Genomic DNA, 15424 nt, shown 5'->3' on the forward strand with positions numbered 1-15424 from the left:
GTCTTGTTTTTGCTGACCGTATAGAGCTTCTCCCTCTGACTGCAAAGAATATAATCAATCTTGTTTTTGGTATCCACCATCTGGTGATGTCCATGTGTAGAGTCTTCTCTTGTGTTGTTGGAAGAGGGTGTTTGCAATGACCAGTGCATTCTCTTGGCAAAACTCTGTTAACCTTTGCCCAGCTTCATTTTGTACTCCAAGGCCAAATTTGCCTGTTACTCCAGGTATCTCTTGACTTCCTACTTTTGCATTCCAGTCCCCTATAGTGAAAAGGACATCCTTTTTGGGTGTTAATTCTAAAAGGTCTTGTAGGTCTTCATAGAACCATTCAACTTCAGCTTCTTCAGCATTACTGATTGGGGCGTAGACTTGGATTACTGTGATATTGAATGGTTGCGTTGGAAATGAACAGAGATCATTCTGTTGTTTTTGAGGTTGCATCCAAGTACTGCATTTTGGACTCTCCTTTTGACTGTGATGGCTACTCCATTTCTTCTAAGGGATTCTTGCCCACAGTAGTAGATATAATGGTCATCTGAGTTAAATTCACCCATTCCAGTCCATTTTAGTTCACTGATTCCTAAAATGTCAACGTTCACTCTTGCCATCTCCTGTTTGACCACTTCCAATTTGCCTTGATTCATGGACCTAACATTCCAGGTTCCTATGCGATATTGCTCTTTATAGCATCGGACTTTACTTCCATCACCAGTCACATCCACAACTGGGTGTTGATTTTGCTTTGGTTCTGTCTCTTTATTCTTTCTGGAGTTATTTCTCCACTGATCTCCAGTAGCATGTTGGGCACCTACCGACCTGGGGAGTTCATCTTTCAGTACTAGTAGGTATCCCTAAGTGAACTTACCTGCCTCATGTAGGCAAACCTAAGTCCATCTGACTTTTTCATCTCAAGTTGCTTTCAAGACTTGGATGACCCTGCAGACATCCTGGGCATAGTTTCTTGCCCTTAAGGTCAGAGAGCTTGTTGAAATCCATTGCCTTTTTAAAAGGTTGCTTTTCTGTCTTGGCTGTTGTCAGTAGCGCTGCAGTGGGTTTTTTTTTTTTTGGAGTATAGTTGCTTTACACCACTGTGTCAGTTTCTCCTATATTGCATAGAATCAGCCATATGTATACATACATGTGTCCCCTCTTTTTTAGATTTCTTTTCCATTTAGGTCGTCATGGAGCCCTAGCAGAGCTCCCTGCGCTATTCAGTGGATTCTCATTGGCTGTCTGTTTTATATATGCTACTGCTGCTAAGTCACTTCAGTCGTGTCCAACCCTGTGCGACCACATGCACTGCAGCCTACCAGGCTCCTCCATCCATGGGATTTTCCAGGCAAGAGTACTGGAGTGGGGTGCCATTGCCTTCTCCAATTTTATATATACTAGTGTATATATGGGCTTCTCAGGTGGTGCTAGTGGTTAAGAATCCCACCTCGATCTCTGGGTTGGGAAGATCCCCTGGAATAGGAAATGGCATGCCACTCCAGTATTCTTGCCTGGAAAATTCCTTGGTGCAGAGGAACCTGGTGGGCTGTAGCCCATGGGATTGTAAAGAGCTGGACATAACTGAGGGACTAAACACAAAGAACAAGTGTATATACGTCAATCCCGACCTCCCAATTCATCCCACCCCCCCTTCTCCTTTGTATTAATGAGTTTTTTCTCTACATCTGTGTGTCTGTTTCTGCCTTGCACCTAAGATCATCTATACTCCTTTTCTAGGTTCCATATATATGTGTTAATATATAATATTTGTTTTTTTTCTTTCTGACTCTGCTTATATGACAGTCTCTAGGTTCATCTACTTCTTTACAAATGTCCCAATTTCATTTCTTTTTGTCACTGAATAACATTCCATTGCATTTATGTACCACATCTTCTTTATCCATTCCTCTGCTGATGGATATTTAGGTTGCTTCTGTGTCCTGACTGTTGTGTCTGTGTCCTGTGTTGTGTTGTGTTGTGTTGTGTCTGTGTCCTGTGTTGTGTTGTGTTGTGTCTGTGTCCTGACTGCAGTCCGAATAATTTTTAAAAAATTAGTTATACTTGGAGGATAATTGCTTTACGTGTTGTGTTGGTTTTTGCCATACAGCCCTGTGAGTCAGCCACAAGTGTACACATGTCCTCTCTTGACCCTCCCTCCCAGCACCCGCCTGCCCCCAGCCACCTGACCGCCTAGGTTGTCACAGAGCGTCAGGCTGAACTTCCTGCATTATACAGCAGTTTTTCCAGTAGTTATTTGTTTTACATATTGTAACATAAAGCATTCTGTGTAACAGGCTTTAGGTTCACCCACCTCAGTTCAGCAGACTCACATCCATCCTTTTTTATGGCTGAGTAATATTTCATTGTATATATCTACCGCAGCGTCTTTATCCATCCGTCAGTGGACATCTGTGCTGCTTCTGTCCTGGCTGTTGGAAGCAGTGAACTTTGGGGTTTATGTGTCTTCTTTTTAAATGCCTTTTTGAATTATGGTTTTCTCTGGGTATGATGTGCCCAGTAGTGGGATTGCTGGCTTATGTGATAGTTCTGTTTTTAGTTTTTTAAGGAACCTGCATATTGTTCTCCATAGTGGCTGTATCAGTTTACATTGTCACCAACAGTGTAAGAAGGTTCACTTTCCTCCACACCCTCCATGGCATTTATTGTTTATGGAGTTTTTGATTATGGCTATTCTGATTGGAGTGAGGTGATAACCTTGTTATATTTTTGATTTGCATTTCACCAATGATGAGTGATATTGAGCACCTTTTCATGCGTTTGCTGGCCATCTGTGTGTCTTTGGTGAAATCTCTCTTCAGATCTTCTAAACATTTGATTGGGTTGTTTGGTTTGTTTTTTTTTTTATTGAGCTGCATGAGCTGTTTGTGTATTTTGGAGATTAATCCTTTGTTTGCAAATGTTTTTTTTTCCCATTTTGAGGGGTTTATTTTTGTCTTGTTTATGGTTTCCTTTGCTTTTAAGTGCAAAAACTTTTAAGTTTAATTAGGTCCCATTTGTGTATTTTTGTTTTTATTTTCATAACTAGAAGGTGGGTCAAAAAAAGATCTTGCTGTGCTTTATGTCAAAGAGTGTTCTGCCTATTTCATCCTTAAAGACTTTTATAGTGTCTGGCTTTACATTTAGATCTTTAATCTATTATGAGTTTATTTTTGTGTATGGTGTTAGGAAGTTCTCATTTCATTCTTTTACATGTAGCTGTCCAGTTTTTCAGCCCCCACTTACTGAGATTGTCTTTTCTTCATTCTTCTATTCTTACCTCCTTTGTTATAGATTAAGTGACCATAGGTGTGCGGGTTTATGGCTGAGCTTCCTATCCTGCTCCACTGATCTTTCTCTTTTTTTGTGCCAGTACCATGCTGTCATGATGACTGTAGCTTTGTAGTATAGAGAGCCTGATCCCTCCAGCTCCATTTCTTTCTCAAGATGATTTTGCTGTTTGGAGTCTTTTGTGTTTTCATAAAAATTGTAAAATTTTTTGTTCCAGTTCTGTGGAAAATACCATTGGTCGTTTGATAGGGATTGCATTGAATCTATAGATTGCTTTGGGTAGTATAATTGTTTTCAGAATATGGGTTCTTCCAGTCCAAGAAGATGGTATATCTTTGTCTGTGTCATCTTTGATGTCTTTCCTAAGTATCTTAATAGTTTTCTGCATAGAGGTATTTTGCCTCTTTAAATAGGTTTATTCTTAGGTATTTTGTTCTTTTTGTTGCAATGATAAGTGGAATTGTTTCCTTAATTTCTGTTTCCAGTCTTTCATTGTTAGTGTATAGGAGTGCAAGAGATTTCTGCTTATTAATTTTGTATCCTGCAACTTTACTGAATTCATTCATTAGCTGTAGTAGTTTTGTGGTAGCATTTTTAGGATTTTCCGTGTATACTATCTTGTCATCTGCAAATGGTGACAGTTTTACTTCTTTTCCAATTTGGATTCCTTTGATTTCTTTTTCTTCTTTGATTGCTGTGGTTAATACTTCCAAAACTGTTGAAAAGTAGCGAATGTGGCACCCTTGTCTTGTTCCTGCTCTTAGAGGAAATGCTTTGTTTTTCACCATTGAGGATGATGTTTGCTCTGGGTTTGTAATATAATATATGGCCTTTATTTATGTTGAGGTAGGTTCTCTCTATGCCTACCTTGTGGAGAGTTTTTTTTTTTTTTTATCATTAAATGGGTGTTGAATTTTGTTGAAAGCTTTTTATGCATCAGCTGAAATGAACATATGGATTTTGTTCTTCAGTTTGTTAATACTGTGAATCACATTGATTGATTTGTATATATTGAAGAATCCTCACAACCCTGGGGTAAATTCCACTTGATCATGGTGTATGATCCTTTTAATGTGTTGTTGGATTCTGTTTTCTAGTATTTTGTTGAGGATTTTTGTGTCTATGTTTATCAGTAATATTGGCCTATAATTTTCTTTTTTTGTGACGTCTTTGTCTGGTTTTGGTATCAGGGTGATGGTGGCCTCCTAGAATGAGCTTGGGAATGTTTCTCCCCCTCTGCAGTTTTTTGGAAGAGTTTGAGAAAGGTGGGTGTTAGCTCTTCTCTAAATATTTGATAGACTTTGCCTGTGAAGTCTTCTGGTCCTGGACATTTGTTCGTTGGAAAATTTTAATCAGTTTTAGTTTTATTACTTGTGATTGATCTGCTCAGATTTTATATTTCTTCCTGGTTCGGTCTTGGAAGATTGTACCTTTCTAAGAATTGGTCCATAATTTCCAGGTTGTTCACATGGATTAGTCTCTTAGGATCCTTTGTATTTCAGTCGTAACTTTTCCTTTTTCACTTCTAATTTTACTGATTTGAGTCATCTCCCTTTTTTTCTTGATGAGTCTGACTAAAGGTTTATCAATTTTGGTCATCTTCTCAAAGAACCAGCTTTTAGTTTCACTGATCTTTGCTATTGTCTTCTTTGTTTCTATTTCATTTATTTCTGCTCCGATCTTTATGGTTTCTCTCATTCCTCTAAGTTTTATTTGTTCTTTCTCTAGTTGCTTTAGGTGTAAGGTTGGATTGTTTATTTGAGACTTTTCTTGTTTCTTGTATTGCTATTACATAAACTTTCTTTTTGGAACTGCTTTAGCTGCATCCCGTAGGTTTTGGTTCGTTGTGTCTTTTTGGTCATTTGTTTCCAGGCTTTTTTTTGGGGGGGGGGGTACCAAATTACTTTATTTGAAGGAATGGTACTAAAGAAAGAACTTAAGTAGATGTTTTGTTACAACTTATAGAAAAGGTGAAGGTAACCCAAATATGCATGCACCGCCTTGGTGACCAGAGGAGTCACCCCTGTGGCTGTGGGAAGCCAGCCTGAGGCTTAGCTCTCACTGTGTCCCAGGGTGTGCTTGTCAAAGAGGTACTCTGCCATGCCAGATCCAGGGGCCCCCATCTTGCGCAGGTTGGTTACGTGGTCACCCAGTTCTTTGATGGCTTCCCCCTGCTCATTCAGGTAATGAGTCTCAATGAAATCACACAGATGGGGATCATTTTTTTCAGTGGCCAGTTTGTGCAGTTCCAGTAGTGATTGATTCACACTTCTTTCCAAGCACAGCGCACATTCCATTGCATTCAGCCCATTCTCCCAGTCATCACAGTCTGGTTTCTTGATATCCTGAAGGAAGATTCGGCCGCCTCGCTGGTTCTGCAGCTTCATTAGTCTCTCAGCATGTTCCCTCTCCTCATGAAATTGGTGAAGAAAGTACTTGGCAAAGTTCTTCAAAGCCACATCATCGCGATCAAAATAGTAGGACATGGACAGGTACACATAGGAAGCGTAGAGCTCCAGGTTGATCTGGCGGTTGATGGCGGCCTCCGAGGCCTGGTGGTGGTTCTGGCTCACCTGCGAGGGGGATGCGCTCGTCATGGCGGGCGGACGAGACGGGGCGGTGGCGGCGACGGCTGCGCTGCGCTGGAGCGGCGGCGGGGACCTTGGGCCGGTCGGAGGGTGTTGTCAAGTGGGGACGAGGGCTGGCTCTGAGTAGCCTGCCGGGGCTAGCGGGGGACGAGTAGCCGGGTTCCGTTCAAGCACTGTTGAAGCAGGAAACCGTGGCGACTCTCCGCGAAGACTGTGTTTCCAGGCTTTTTTACATTTCCTCTTTTGATTTCTTCAGTGATCTCGGGGTTGTGTGTGTGTGTGTTAGTCGCTTAGTCGTGTCTGACTCTTTGCGACCCCGTGGACTGTAGCCTGCCAGGCTCTTCTGTCCATGGGATTCTCCAGACAAGAATCCTGGAGTGGATTTAGTAGCATATCATTTAACCTCCATGTGTTTGTGATTTTTATGTTTGTTTTTCCCTGTAATTGGTTTCTAATCTCATAGCAGGGTGGTCAAAAAAGATTCCCAATATGATTTCAATTTTCTTAAATTTAAATTCTTAAATTTACTTAAATTTTCTCAAATTTCTTAAATTTCTTAAATTTACTTGATTTGTGACCCAAGATGGGATCTGTCCTGGAGAATGTTCCATGTGCCCTTGAGAAGAAAGTGTATTTTGCTGCTTTCAGATGGAATGTCCTTTAAACATCAATTAAGTGTATCTTAATTGTAAGTCTATTGTAAGTCTTAAGTGTAAGTCTAATGTGTCTTTTAAAGCTTGTGTTTCCCTATTATTTCTTCCTGAATAATCTATCCATTGGTATCAGTTCAGTTCAGTCACTCAGTCATGTCCAACTCTTTGTGACCCCATGGACTGCAGCATGCCTGGCTTCCCGGTCCATCACTGACTCCTGGAGCTTATTCAAACTCATGTCCATTGAGTCGATGATGCCATCCAACCATCTCATCCTCTCTCGTCCTCTTCTTCCGCCTTCAATCTTTCCCAGCATCAGGGTCTTTTCTAGTGAGTCAGTTCTTCGCATCAGATGGCCAAAGTATTGAAGTTTTAGCTTCAGCATCAGTCCTTCCAATGAATATTCAGGGCTAATTTCCTTTAGGATTGACTGGTTGGATCTCCTTGCAGTCCAAGGGACTCTCAAGAGTCTTCTCCAACACCACAGTTCAAAAGCATCAATTCTTCAATGCTCAGCTTTCTTTATAATCCAACTCTCACATCCAAATGTGACTACTGGAAAAACCATAGCTTTGACTAGACTGACCTTTGTTGGCAAAGTAATGTCTCTGCTTTTTAATATGCTGTCTAGGTTGGTCATAACTCTCCTTCCAAGAAGCAAGCATCTTTTAATCTCATGGCTGCAGTCACCATCTGCAGTGATTTTGGAGCCCAAGAAAATAGTCTGTCACTGTTTCCACTGTTTTCCCATCTATTTTCCATGAAGTGATGGGATTGGATGCCATGATCTTCGTTTTCTGAATGTTGAACTTTAAGCCAACTTTTTCACTCTCCTCTTTCATCAAGAGGCTCTTTAGTTCTTCTTCACTTTCTGCTACAAGGGTGGTGTCATCTGCATATCTGAGGTTATTGATATTTCTCCCCGCAATCTTGATCCCAGCTTGTGCTTCATCTAGCCCAGCATTTCTCATGATGTACTCTTCATATAACCTAAATAAGCAGGGTGACAGTATACAGCCTTGACATACTTCTTTCCTAATTTGGAACCAGTCTGTTGTTCCATGTCCAGTTCTAACTGTTGCTTCTTGACTTGCATACAGATTTCTCAGGGGACAGGTCAGGTGATCTGGTATTCCTGTCTCTTTAAGAATTTCCCCAGTTTGTTGTGATCCACACAGTTAAAGGCTTTGGCGTAGTCAGTAAAGCAGTAGTAGATGTTTTTCTGGAACTCTCTTGCTTTTTCAAAGATCCAACAGATGTTGGGAATTTGATCTCTGGTTCCTCTGCCTTTTCTAAATCTAGCTTGAATATCTGGAAGTTCACAGTTCATGTACTGTTGAAGCCTGGCTTGGAAGATTTTGATCATTACTTTGCTAGTGTGTGAGATGAGTGCAGTTGTATCCTTTGGTATGAGTGGAGTGTTAAAATCTCCCAGTGTTATGGTGTTACTGTTGATTTACCCTTTTATGGCTGTTACTAGCTTTTGCCTTTTGTATTGAGGTGCTCCTGTGTTGGGTACATCAATATTTATAGTTGTTTTATCTTCTTGGATTGATCTTTTAATCATCATGTAGTGTCTTTCCTTGTCTCTTGTAATAGTCTTTGTTTTAAAGTCTGTTTTGTCTGACATGAGTAATGCTATTCCAGCTTTCTTTTGATTTCCATTTGCGTGAATTATCTTTTTCCATCCCCCTACTTTGAGTCTGTATGTGTCCCTAGGCCTGAAGTGGGTCTCTTGTAAACAGCATGTATATGAGTCTTGTTTTTGTATCCATTCATTCAGTCTGTGCCTTTTGGTTGGAATAGTTTAACCCATTTACACTTAAGGTAGTTATCATAATGTATATTCCTGCTATTGGAGAAGGAAATGGCAACCCACTCCTGTACTCCTTCCTGGAGAATCCTGTGGACAGAGGAGCCTGGTGGGCTGCTGTCCACAGGGTCGCACAGAGTTGGACATGACTGAAGCGACTTAGCAGGCATGCATGCACTGGAGAAGGAAATGGCAACCCACTCCAGTATTCTTGCCTGGAGAATCCCAGGGACAGAGGAGCCTGGTGGGCTGTCGTCTGTGGGGTTGCACAGAGTTGGACACGACTGAAGCGCCTAAGCAGCAGCAGCAGCAGCTGCATATTCCTATTATGATTTTATTAATCGTTTTGGGTTTGTTTGTGTAGGTCTTTTTGTATGTGTGTGCGTGTTTCCCACCTAGAGAAGATCGTTTAGCATTTGTTGTGGACTACTGGTTTCTTATCTTTTGTTCTCTTGTCACCTTTGGCTTCAACCAACTCTGTTACAATTAGAAGTTCCCATCTTAACGTACAGGATTTCACAAGTTTATCCAGCTATTTTCAGCCTTGGCAACACTTTTTTGGGCCTTTAGCTCCAACGTTGGGAAGAGAAGCCTCTATAAAGCATTAGGCTTTGAAGAGGGTGTTTGTCGGTTCTTATTTTTTGTGGTCAGATTCTCTTACCTTACCAAGCTGACTTTAGATAGTCTTTTAGATAAAAGTTTCTGATTTTGGCACTTACATGAAAACTTGGTTGCATTTGCTTTTCTCTGGGTAATTAATAATTTTGTTGTAAAATATCATATTGGCTCAGACGGTAAAAGCATCTGCTTGCAATGCGGGAGACCCAGGTTCAATCCCTGGATCGAGAAGATCCCCTGGAGAAGGAAATGGCAACCCACTCCAATATTCTTGCTTGGAAAATTCTGTGGATGGAGGAACGTCTTAGGCTACAATCCATGGGGTCGCAAAGAGTCGGACACGACTGAGCGACTTTACTTTCACTTATCAAGTATACTTGTGGCTGATTCATATTGATGTATGACAAAATCCATCACAATATTTTTGTAATTATACTCCAATTAAAATCAGTGAGTTAAATTGTGTAAAGTGAAAATAAAAGAGAAAAAATAAATTGTGGTACTTGAATATTATTTCATTTGGCTCGACATGGGAAAATAAAGAGAGAATAGCTTTATTTTTTTCCTCAGCAAACTACTGTTTGTACAAGATCATTCTATAAAATGGTTATCTCCTGTAAAGATTAGACTTGATAGCAAAGTATAGTATAATTTACAAAGCCACCTATTTGATGAAAACTACTTGTTTCATCAAAACTGAAAGGGCTAAAGTGGTACTGGTATATGCCAGCGTCATATTCTGGAGTTTATTGATTTTGGTACCAAGCCCAAGCATACAAGGAAAAAAAAAAAGAACTCAGCAAAATAGTGGTAACTGAGTATTAACTTAATAAAAGTTTAAAGCTTTTTCACTCTTTGAGTCTGAATATTAACTGTATTTTGACATAAAATTTTAAGGTTTATTTTTCTCTCAAGTACCTAAATGCTGTAGGCATTCATTGTATCCTGATGATTAATATGAAACTTTTTTTCCTCAATATCGTTACCTTCTATCCTTGTCTCAACTAGTTTTCATTTGATATAAGTAGCAGATGTTTGTTGTATATATGGGATAGCAATAATTCCTAAAATTAGATGTTTTAGAAAACAAAAAACACATACATTCATTATAAAAATCTGGAGAAATATAAAAAACACAAAGGTAATTAGTTTATAAGCTCATAACTTGAGGGTTGTTACACCATTGAGAGTCTGTAATTTAACATTTGTCTATTTTTCCAATGCTTTAATAAATTGGATAAAATAAAATACCTATAAAAATAAATAGATATTTAATAAATACCTATCATTGAAGTTAACGAGTTAAAGAAGGTTGTGCATATTTTTAAGCATATTAAGCATGTTGCCAAACTGCTCTCTAGAATTGTGTAGTTCAGGTGCCTTCCCACTTACAGGGTATCAAGTGCTGTTGCTTGGCACCATTGCCAATGGAAAGTTATGATTTCTTAATCTTTCTTTTTAAAATTAAATATGCCTGTTAGTATGCTTGTTACAGTGTGATTCATCATTTCAGTAAATATTTCCTGTCTGATAGTGATAACACTCACATGTTTGCCCAGGTCACCCAGTCTTCTGGTGTCATCTTTGTCCTGTAGAGTTTCTCTTGGATTCTCTTAAGATCACTTACTTAGTAGCAAAAGACCTTTGGAAAAGACTCATTACACAAAATAAAAGCAAAACTTTACAGCTTGACTTTGAAGGTACTCTTTATCTTTTGTTTACAGCCTTCAAACGAGGACGTGTAGGTATACTGCTTTCAAGTTTGGTTTAAGGGTAACCTTTAAAACAAGACTAGCATCTTTTTCTTTGGGATAGAAGAAAATCCCTTTTACATTTTGTACAGAAATGCATCATCTTCAGTTTTGTTCTGAAGGACCTCTTGAGGATAAAAAGCATGAATAATCACCTCCTGGGGTTATTGTGGTATACTTCTTATGCTGGAAAATTGAAGTGTTTTTAATATATTAAATCTATTTCATTAAACAACCATTTTGCTGGGTATGCATGGTTCACAAATCAAAAGGCAAAAAAGAATAGGTAGTGAAAAGAAATGGTCACTTTCATCTCTGTCTTCAACCGCCCTCTTCCTAAGGGAAATCCTATTTATTCTTTTTTAATGTTTCTTTCTAGACCTATTTTAGCAAATATTGCATCCTTTTAAGGAAGCAGAAATAAACTGTAATAGAAACACCTAAAAATCACCTTAAGGCTTGCTGATTAAGCAGTGGTTCATGCTTCTGAATATAATAAAATTAAACTATATTAGGAAGCAGACAGCTTATAAGAACTTGGAAATTTTTTTTGTTTTCTATGAGAGTAAATTTTGTTCCATCTAAGCCTTTAAAGTAAAAGGAAAATTATCTTCTAGCTGTATGTGGGGAAATTTGCTGATTGGTTATATGTATTGAGTTAGTAGAATAAAAACTTAATGTTGTAAGTTAAACTTCCTTATCAGTTGACGTTTAATTGAAATTATACATTTGTATGTTCAGTTGCATCATTGTACTTTCTCGTGACTGGTTTTATGATAGCAGAGCTGTTCCGTTGACTTTCCTGAGGGTGCATTGTCCTTCCCCTTTGCCCAACAGTTATTAGTTGATTTAACTTTAAAACTGTGGGCCATCAGTGAACGTTGATACAAGAGAATAATTACAAAATGTGTTTTTTCAACTGCAGTATTATAGAAATGATATTGATTAAGTGTATTGTAATGAATCCCATATGTGTCAGGAGCAAAATATCTTTTTTTTTTCCTTACTGAAGTTACTTGAATTTCACATCAAAACTTAACAGCAGTGATTTAAATCCTATTTATTATTTGACTCAGCCCTTTATGAAATAGAACCCCATCCCACTTGAGCCATAAAATGTGTTAAATTTAAGACTAATGCTGCTTTCTGCTTTTTGAATTTACATTTTGGCAGTAACTACCTTCTTTGTTCAGTGCTAGAAAAAAATGATCCAGGCTTAACCAAATAAGAAAACTGCCAAGTTCACAGATCAGTCAGTGAGAGAAGCCAGAATTAAATGAAAGTCTAGATATTGACTTTACCGAATATGCTAAGGGGAGATTCTGTGGCATTACAGTTTCTCTGAGACTTAAATTCTTTTACTGTGATAGTTGTTCTTTGACGGTGATTGATGTGAGAAATTCAGGCTGTGGACCTTACCTCCCAGAATCTACACAACTGGAATAAAGCCAGCTAAGAATCATGCATCCTGTCTGACCTCTTCTGTCTGGCCAGCAACTGGAACAGTTTGGATTTTGCCTTTTTGTTTCAAACTTTTAAGAAACTCTAGTAGTGGATCTAGTATGTATTTTTAGCAGGGATAATGATGTTTTTAAAGAAACTTAACATCTGTCCGTACACATACACATACACGCAGTATTTTGAATAAATCAGTTTAATCAGACCATTGACTTTTTAATGCAGATTAAAAAAAATCATCTTGTCCTGAAACCCTGTGGTATTGATTATTATAAGAGATGGTTCCAGGTATCCTTGGACAAAGGAGCTTGTCAGGCGACAGTCCTTGGGATCACACAAGAGTTGGATATGACTGAATAACAAACAACAAAAAATAAAGCTCTAGGTACAAGTGCATTATAAGTCTTAACACAAAATGGAAGTTTGGTGTCGGGTGGCTGATTTTTCATAAGTCATATTTGTTTCTTATAAGGCTGAAAAAGATCTCTAGGAAATAGACCAAACATTCTGAGGAGACAGGTATAAGCACCATGGGGATATTTGTCATATTCTAGTCACTCACTAAATATTTGTGGGATAGATGAATGGATGAATGAATGAGATTGGTTGAAATATTTATTGTAATAATAGTAGTTGTAACAGTAGCTAGCATTTATTGAGCTTTAGTAGACACAGTGTGCTAGGTATTTTGGCTGAATGATTTTTTGGTCCTCATAAAGATGCAGAGAGATCAAACCAGTCAATCCTAAAGGAAATCAACATTGAACATTCACTGGAAGGACTGATGCTGGAGCTGAAGCTCCAGTACTTTGGTCGCCTGATGCAAAGAGCCGACTCATTGGAAAAGACCCTGATGCTGGGAAAGATTTGAGTGTGGGAGGAGAAGGGGGCAACAGAGGATGAAATGGTTGGACAGCATCACCAACTTAATGGACATGAGTTTGAACAAACTCCGGGAGATAGTGAAGGACAGGGAAGCCTGGCTTGCTGCATGCAGTTCATGGGGTCTCAGAGTCAGACACAACTTAGCAGCTGGACAAAGGATGCTGTGAGATAGGTACTGAATGACTCATTTATCTTCACAGGAGATAGGTGATAAATGAAAGTGAAAGTCGCTCAGTCATGTCTGACTTTTTTGACTCCATACCATGTAATTCTCTAGGCCGAAATACTGGAGTGGGTAGCCTTTCCCTTCTCCAGGGGATCTTCCCGACCCAGGAATCAACCAGGGTCTCCTGCATTGCAGGTGGATTCTTTACCATCTGAGCTATCAGGGGAGCCCAGGTAATAAGACAAGTGATAAGACAGCCTGCCTGTGGCTCCAGACCTGGCACTCAGACTTAATTTTGAATTCTGGTGCTCAGATTCAGCTGTGCTGTGTGATTTTCATTTTGGACAGACCAGAACTCACATTTGTGTGTACATACAAGAATTAAGTTTTAAGCTTTTACTTAAGTTTTCTCTCTCACTTGAGCATTATTTTTTTCCCCACAAAAATAAAGATTAGTTCTAGAGTTACAATAAGTGGAAGACAGAAGATCAAGGTTTGCATGTTGGGGCTTCAGCTGGGCTTACTTAGTAATAATTCACTGTCTTAACTCTGTCTTTACAGAGCATGTGATTCAAAGTGGGCTTCTGCTGCTGCTGAAATGAGTTTTTTTTGTTTTTTACCTTTCTTAAAAAATACAGTGTTCGGAGTAGAATCAAAACTAAGAGTAGTGGTCAGAACCCAGCGGCTGCCTGTCTGCTTCGGTAGCAAGCAAGGGTTGGGGAAAGCTATGGATTTGATAGCTACACAGTTTAGAGCTCACATCTGTTGAGGTGCTGGTATATTTTGAGGGACTTCATTGTCAGTGACATAAATTAAGAAGTGTTTGGTTATAAACTCTGAATGTTCCACTCCTGAAGTTGGAAGAGAACTGTACCTGCCTAATATTACAGGGTCTGTAAACCAGTGCTGTTGGAAGTGTGAGGTGTGGTCCCTGACCTGTCTGTGCCTGGTCTCCCTGAGATAAGCATGGGATTGAGACTCGGTCTTTAGAAACTTTGACAGCAGTTTAATATCGCTATGTAGCCAGGCTTCTGATCCCTGGGCTTACATTCTCTTATGTCTGTTAATTTTTTTTTTTTTTTCGCTTTCTAGTAAGTAATTTTTATTCTTTGACTGAAATTTTGGTCTGTGGTGGACTGGAGGAAAATGAATTCTTCGCTACTTGTAGTTTGAGAAGCACGGTTATAAATTTGCTGCCTTTATACCTATTTTATATAATAGCATCTTCCTATAACCAGCATCTCAATAATACTGTAATCGCTAAATATCACTAGATTTACTTTTTATAATTAGGTTTCATGGTAAACCATTTTAATGTCAGCGTTTCTTGGTCTGTGAACTGTTTTAACAGGATGAACAAGTAGATTCACTGTTTACTCTAGGTGCACAACACGGGTTGCAACCTGTGAGCTTTCTTTATGAACTCAGTTTTGTAAAGGAAGGTTAAAAACGATCGATGGTGTAGTTCTAACAATTTGAAACTAGTTTGGTCCCAAATCATTTAAACTGGGCTTTCAGCAGGTCCTTTTTATGTGTATTACAAAGACAGTGGGAAACCTACTGGTTTTCCTAGGGAAGATTTATTGCAATAAATTTGTGCAAAGTTTGAATTGATATTTTGCTGATTTATAATTGGCTTAGGTCAGACTTCTCTTAAACAGATCTCTCTGCTTGTTGAAAGCTGGTCTATATATCTAGAAGTTACCTCTTTCACCTTGATAGTATGTACATATGGGTATTTTCTGGTAATTTGTATATGTATGTGCAGCGACATCTGTGAATTGAGTTGAAGAGTAACTGTATTAGCAAGAGATTAGAATTTAAAGTCAGCAGGTGCTCAGGCTTATAGTGTGTGGATTTTTCCTTTTTTCAAAGCCACTTAACCATGCGTCATTCAGTTCATATATTTTTTAATGTACCCTAAAGAACATATTAAAATCAAGACATATCTTATGTCCATATCATTCCATCAACTCAGTAGCACTGTCAAAAAAGGAAATTAAATTAGTTTGTTCTTTGTGCAACTCCATGCAGTAAATTGCAATGATTGCTATAGATTAAAATCTTTTCCCTTAATTTTTTCTTTATTTGGTGTTTTCTGAATTAAAAACAAATACATACTTAGTACTAAGTAAGTAATTAGAACTAAATAAATAATACAAAGGTTCATAAAAGGTATGTCCTTCCACACTGTTCTTGTTTGTATAAACATA

The 15424-nt window shown here is 38.6% G+C and overlaps 2 protein-coding genes across 2 annotated transcripts in view; one reads left to right on the top strand and one right to left on the bottom strand.

Annotated features, from left to right (window-relative positions):
* Positions 1 to 15424, top strand: part of EIF3H (eukaryotic translation initiation factor 3 subunit H) — a 94226-nt gene that overhangs the window by 6025 nt on the left and 72777 nt on the right. The window lies entirely within an intron of this gene.
* LOC122450889 (ferritin heavy chain-like) lies at positions 5170 to 6078 on the bottom strand. The gene has a single exon (XM_043483252.1). The coding sequence runs from the start codon at positions 5874 to 5876 to the stop codon at positions 5331 to 5333; it is 546 nt and encodes a 181-aa protein (XP_043339187.1). The 5' UTR covers positions 5877 to 6078; the 3' UTR covers positions 5170 to 5330.

This window comes from Cervus canadensis, chromosome 12, assembly GCF_019320065.1.
Source record: "Cervus canadensis isolate Bull #8, Minnesota chromosome 12, ASM1932006v1, whole genome shotgun sequence".
NCBI lineage: Eukaryota > Metazoa > Chordata > Mammalia > Artiodactyla > Cervidae > Cervus > Cervus canadensis.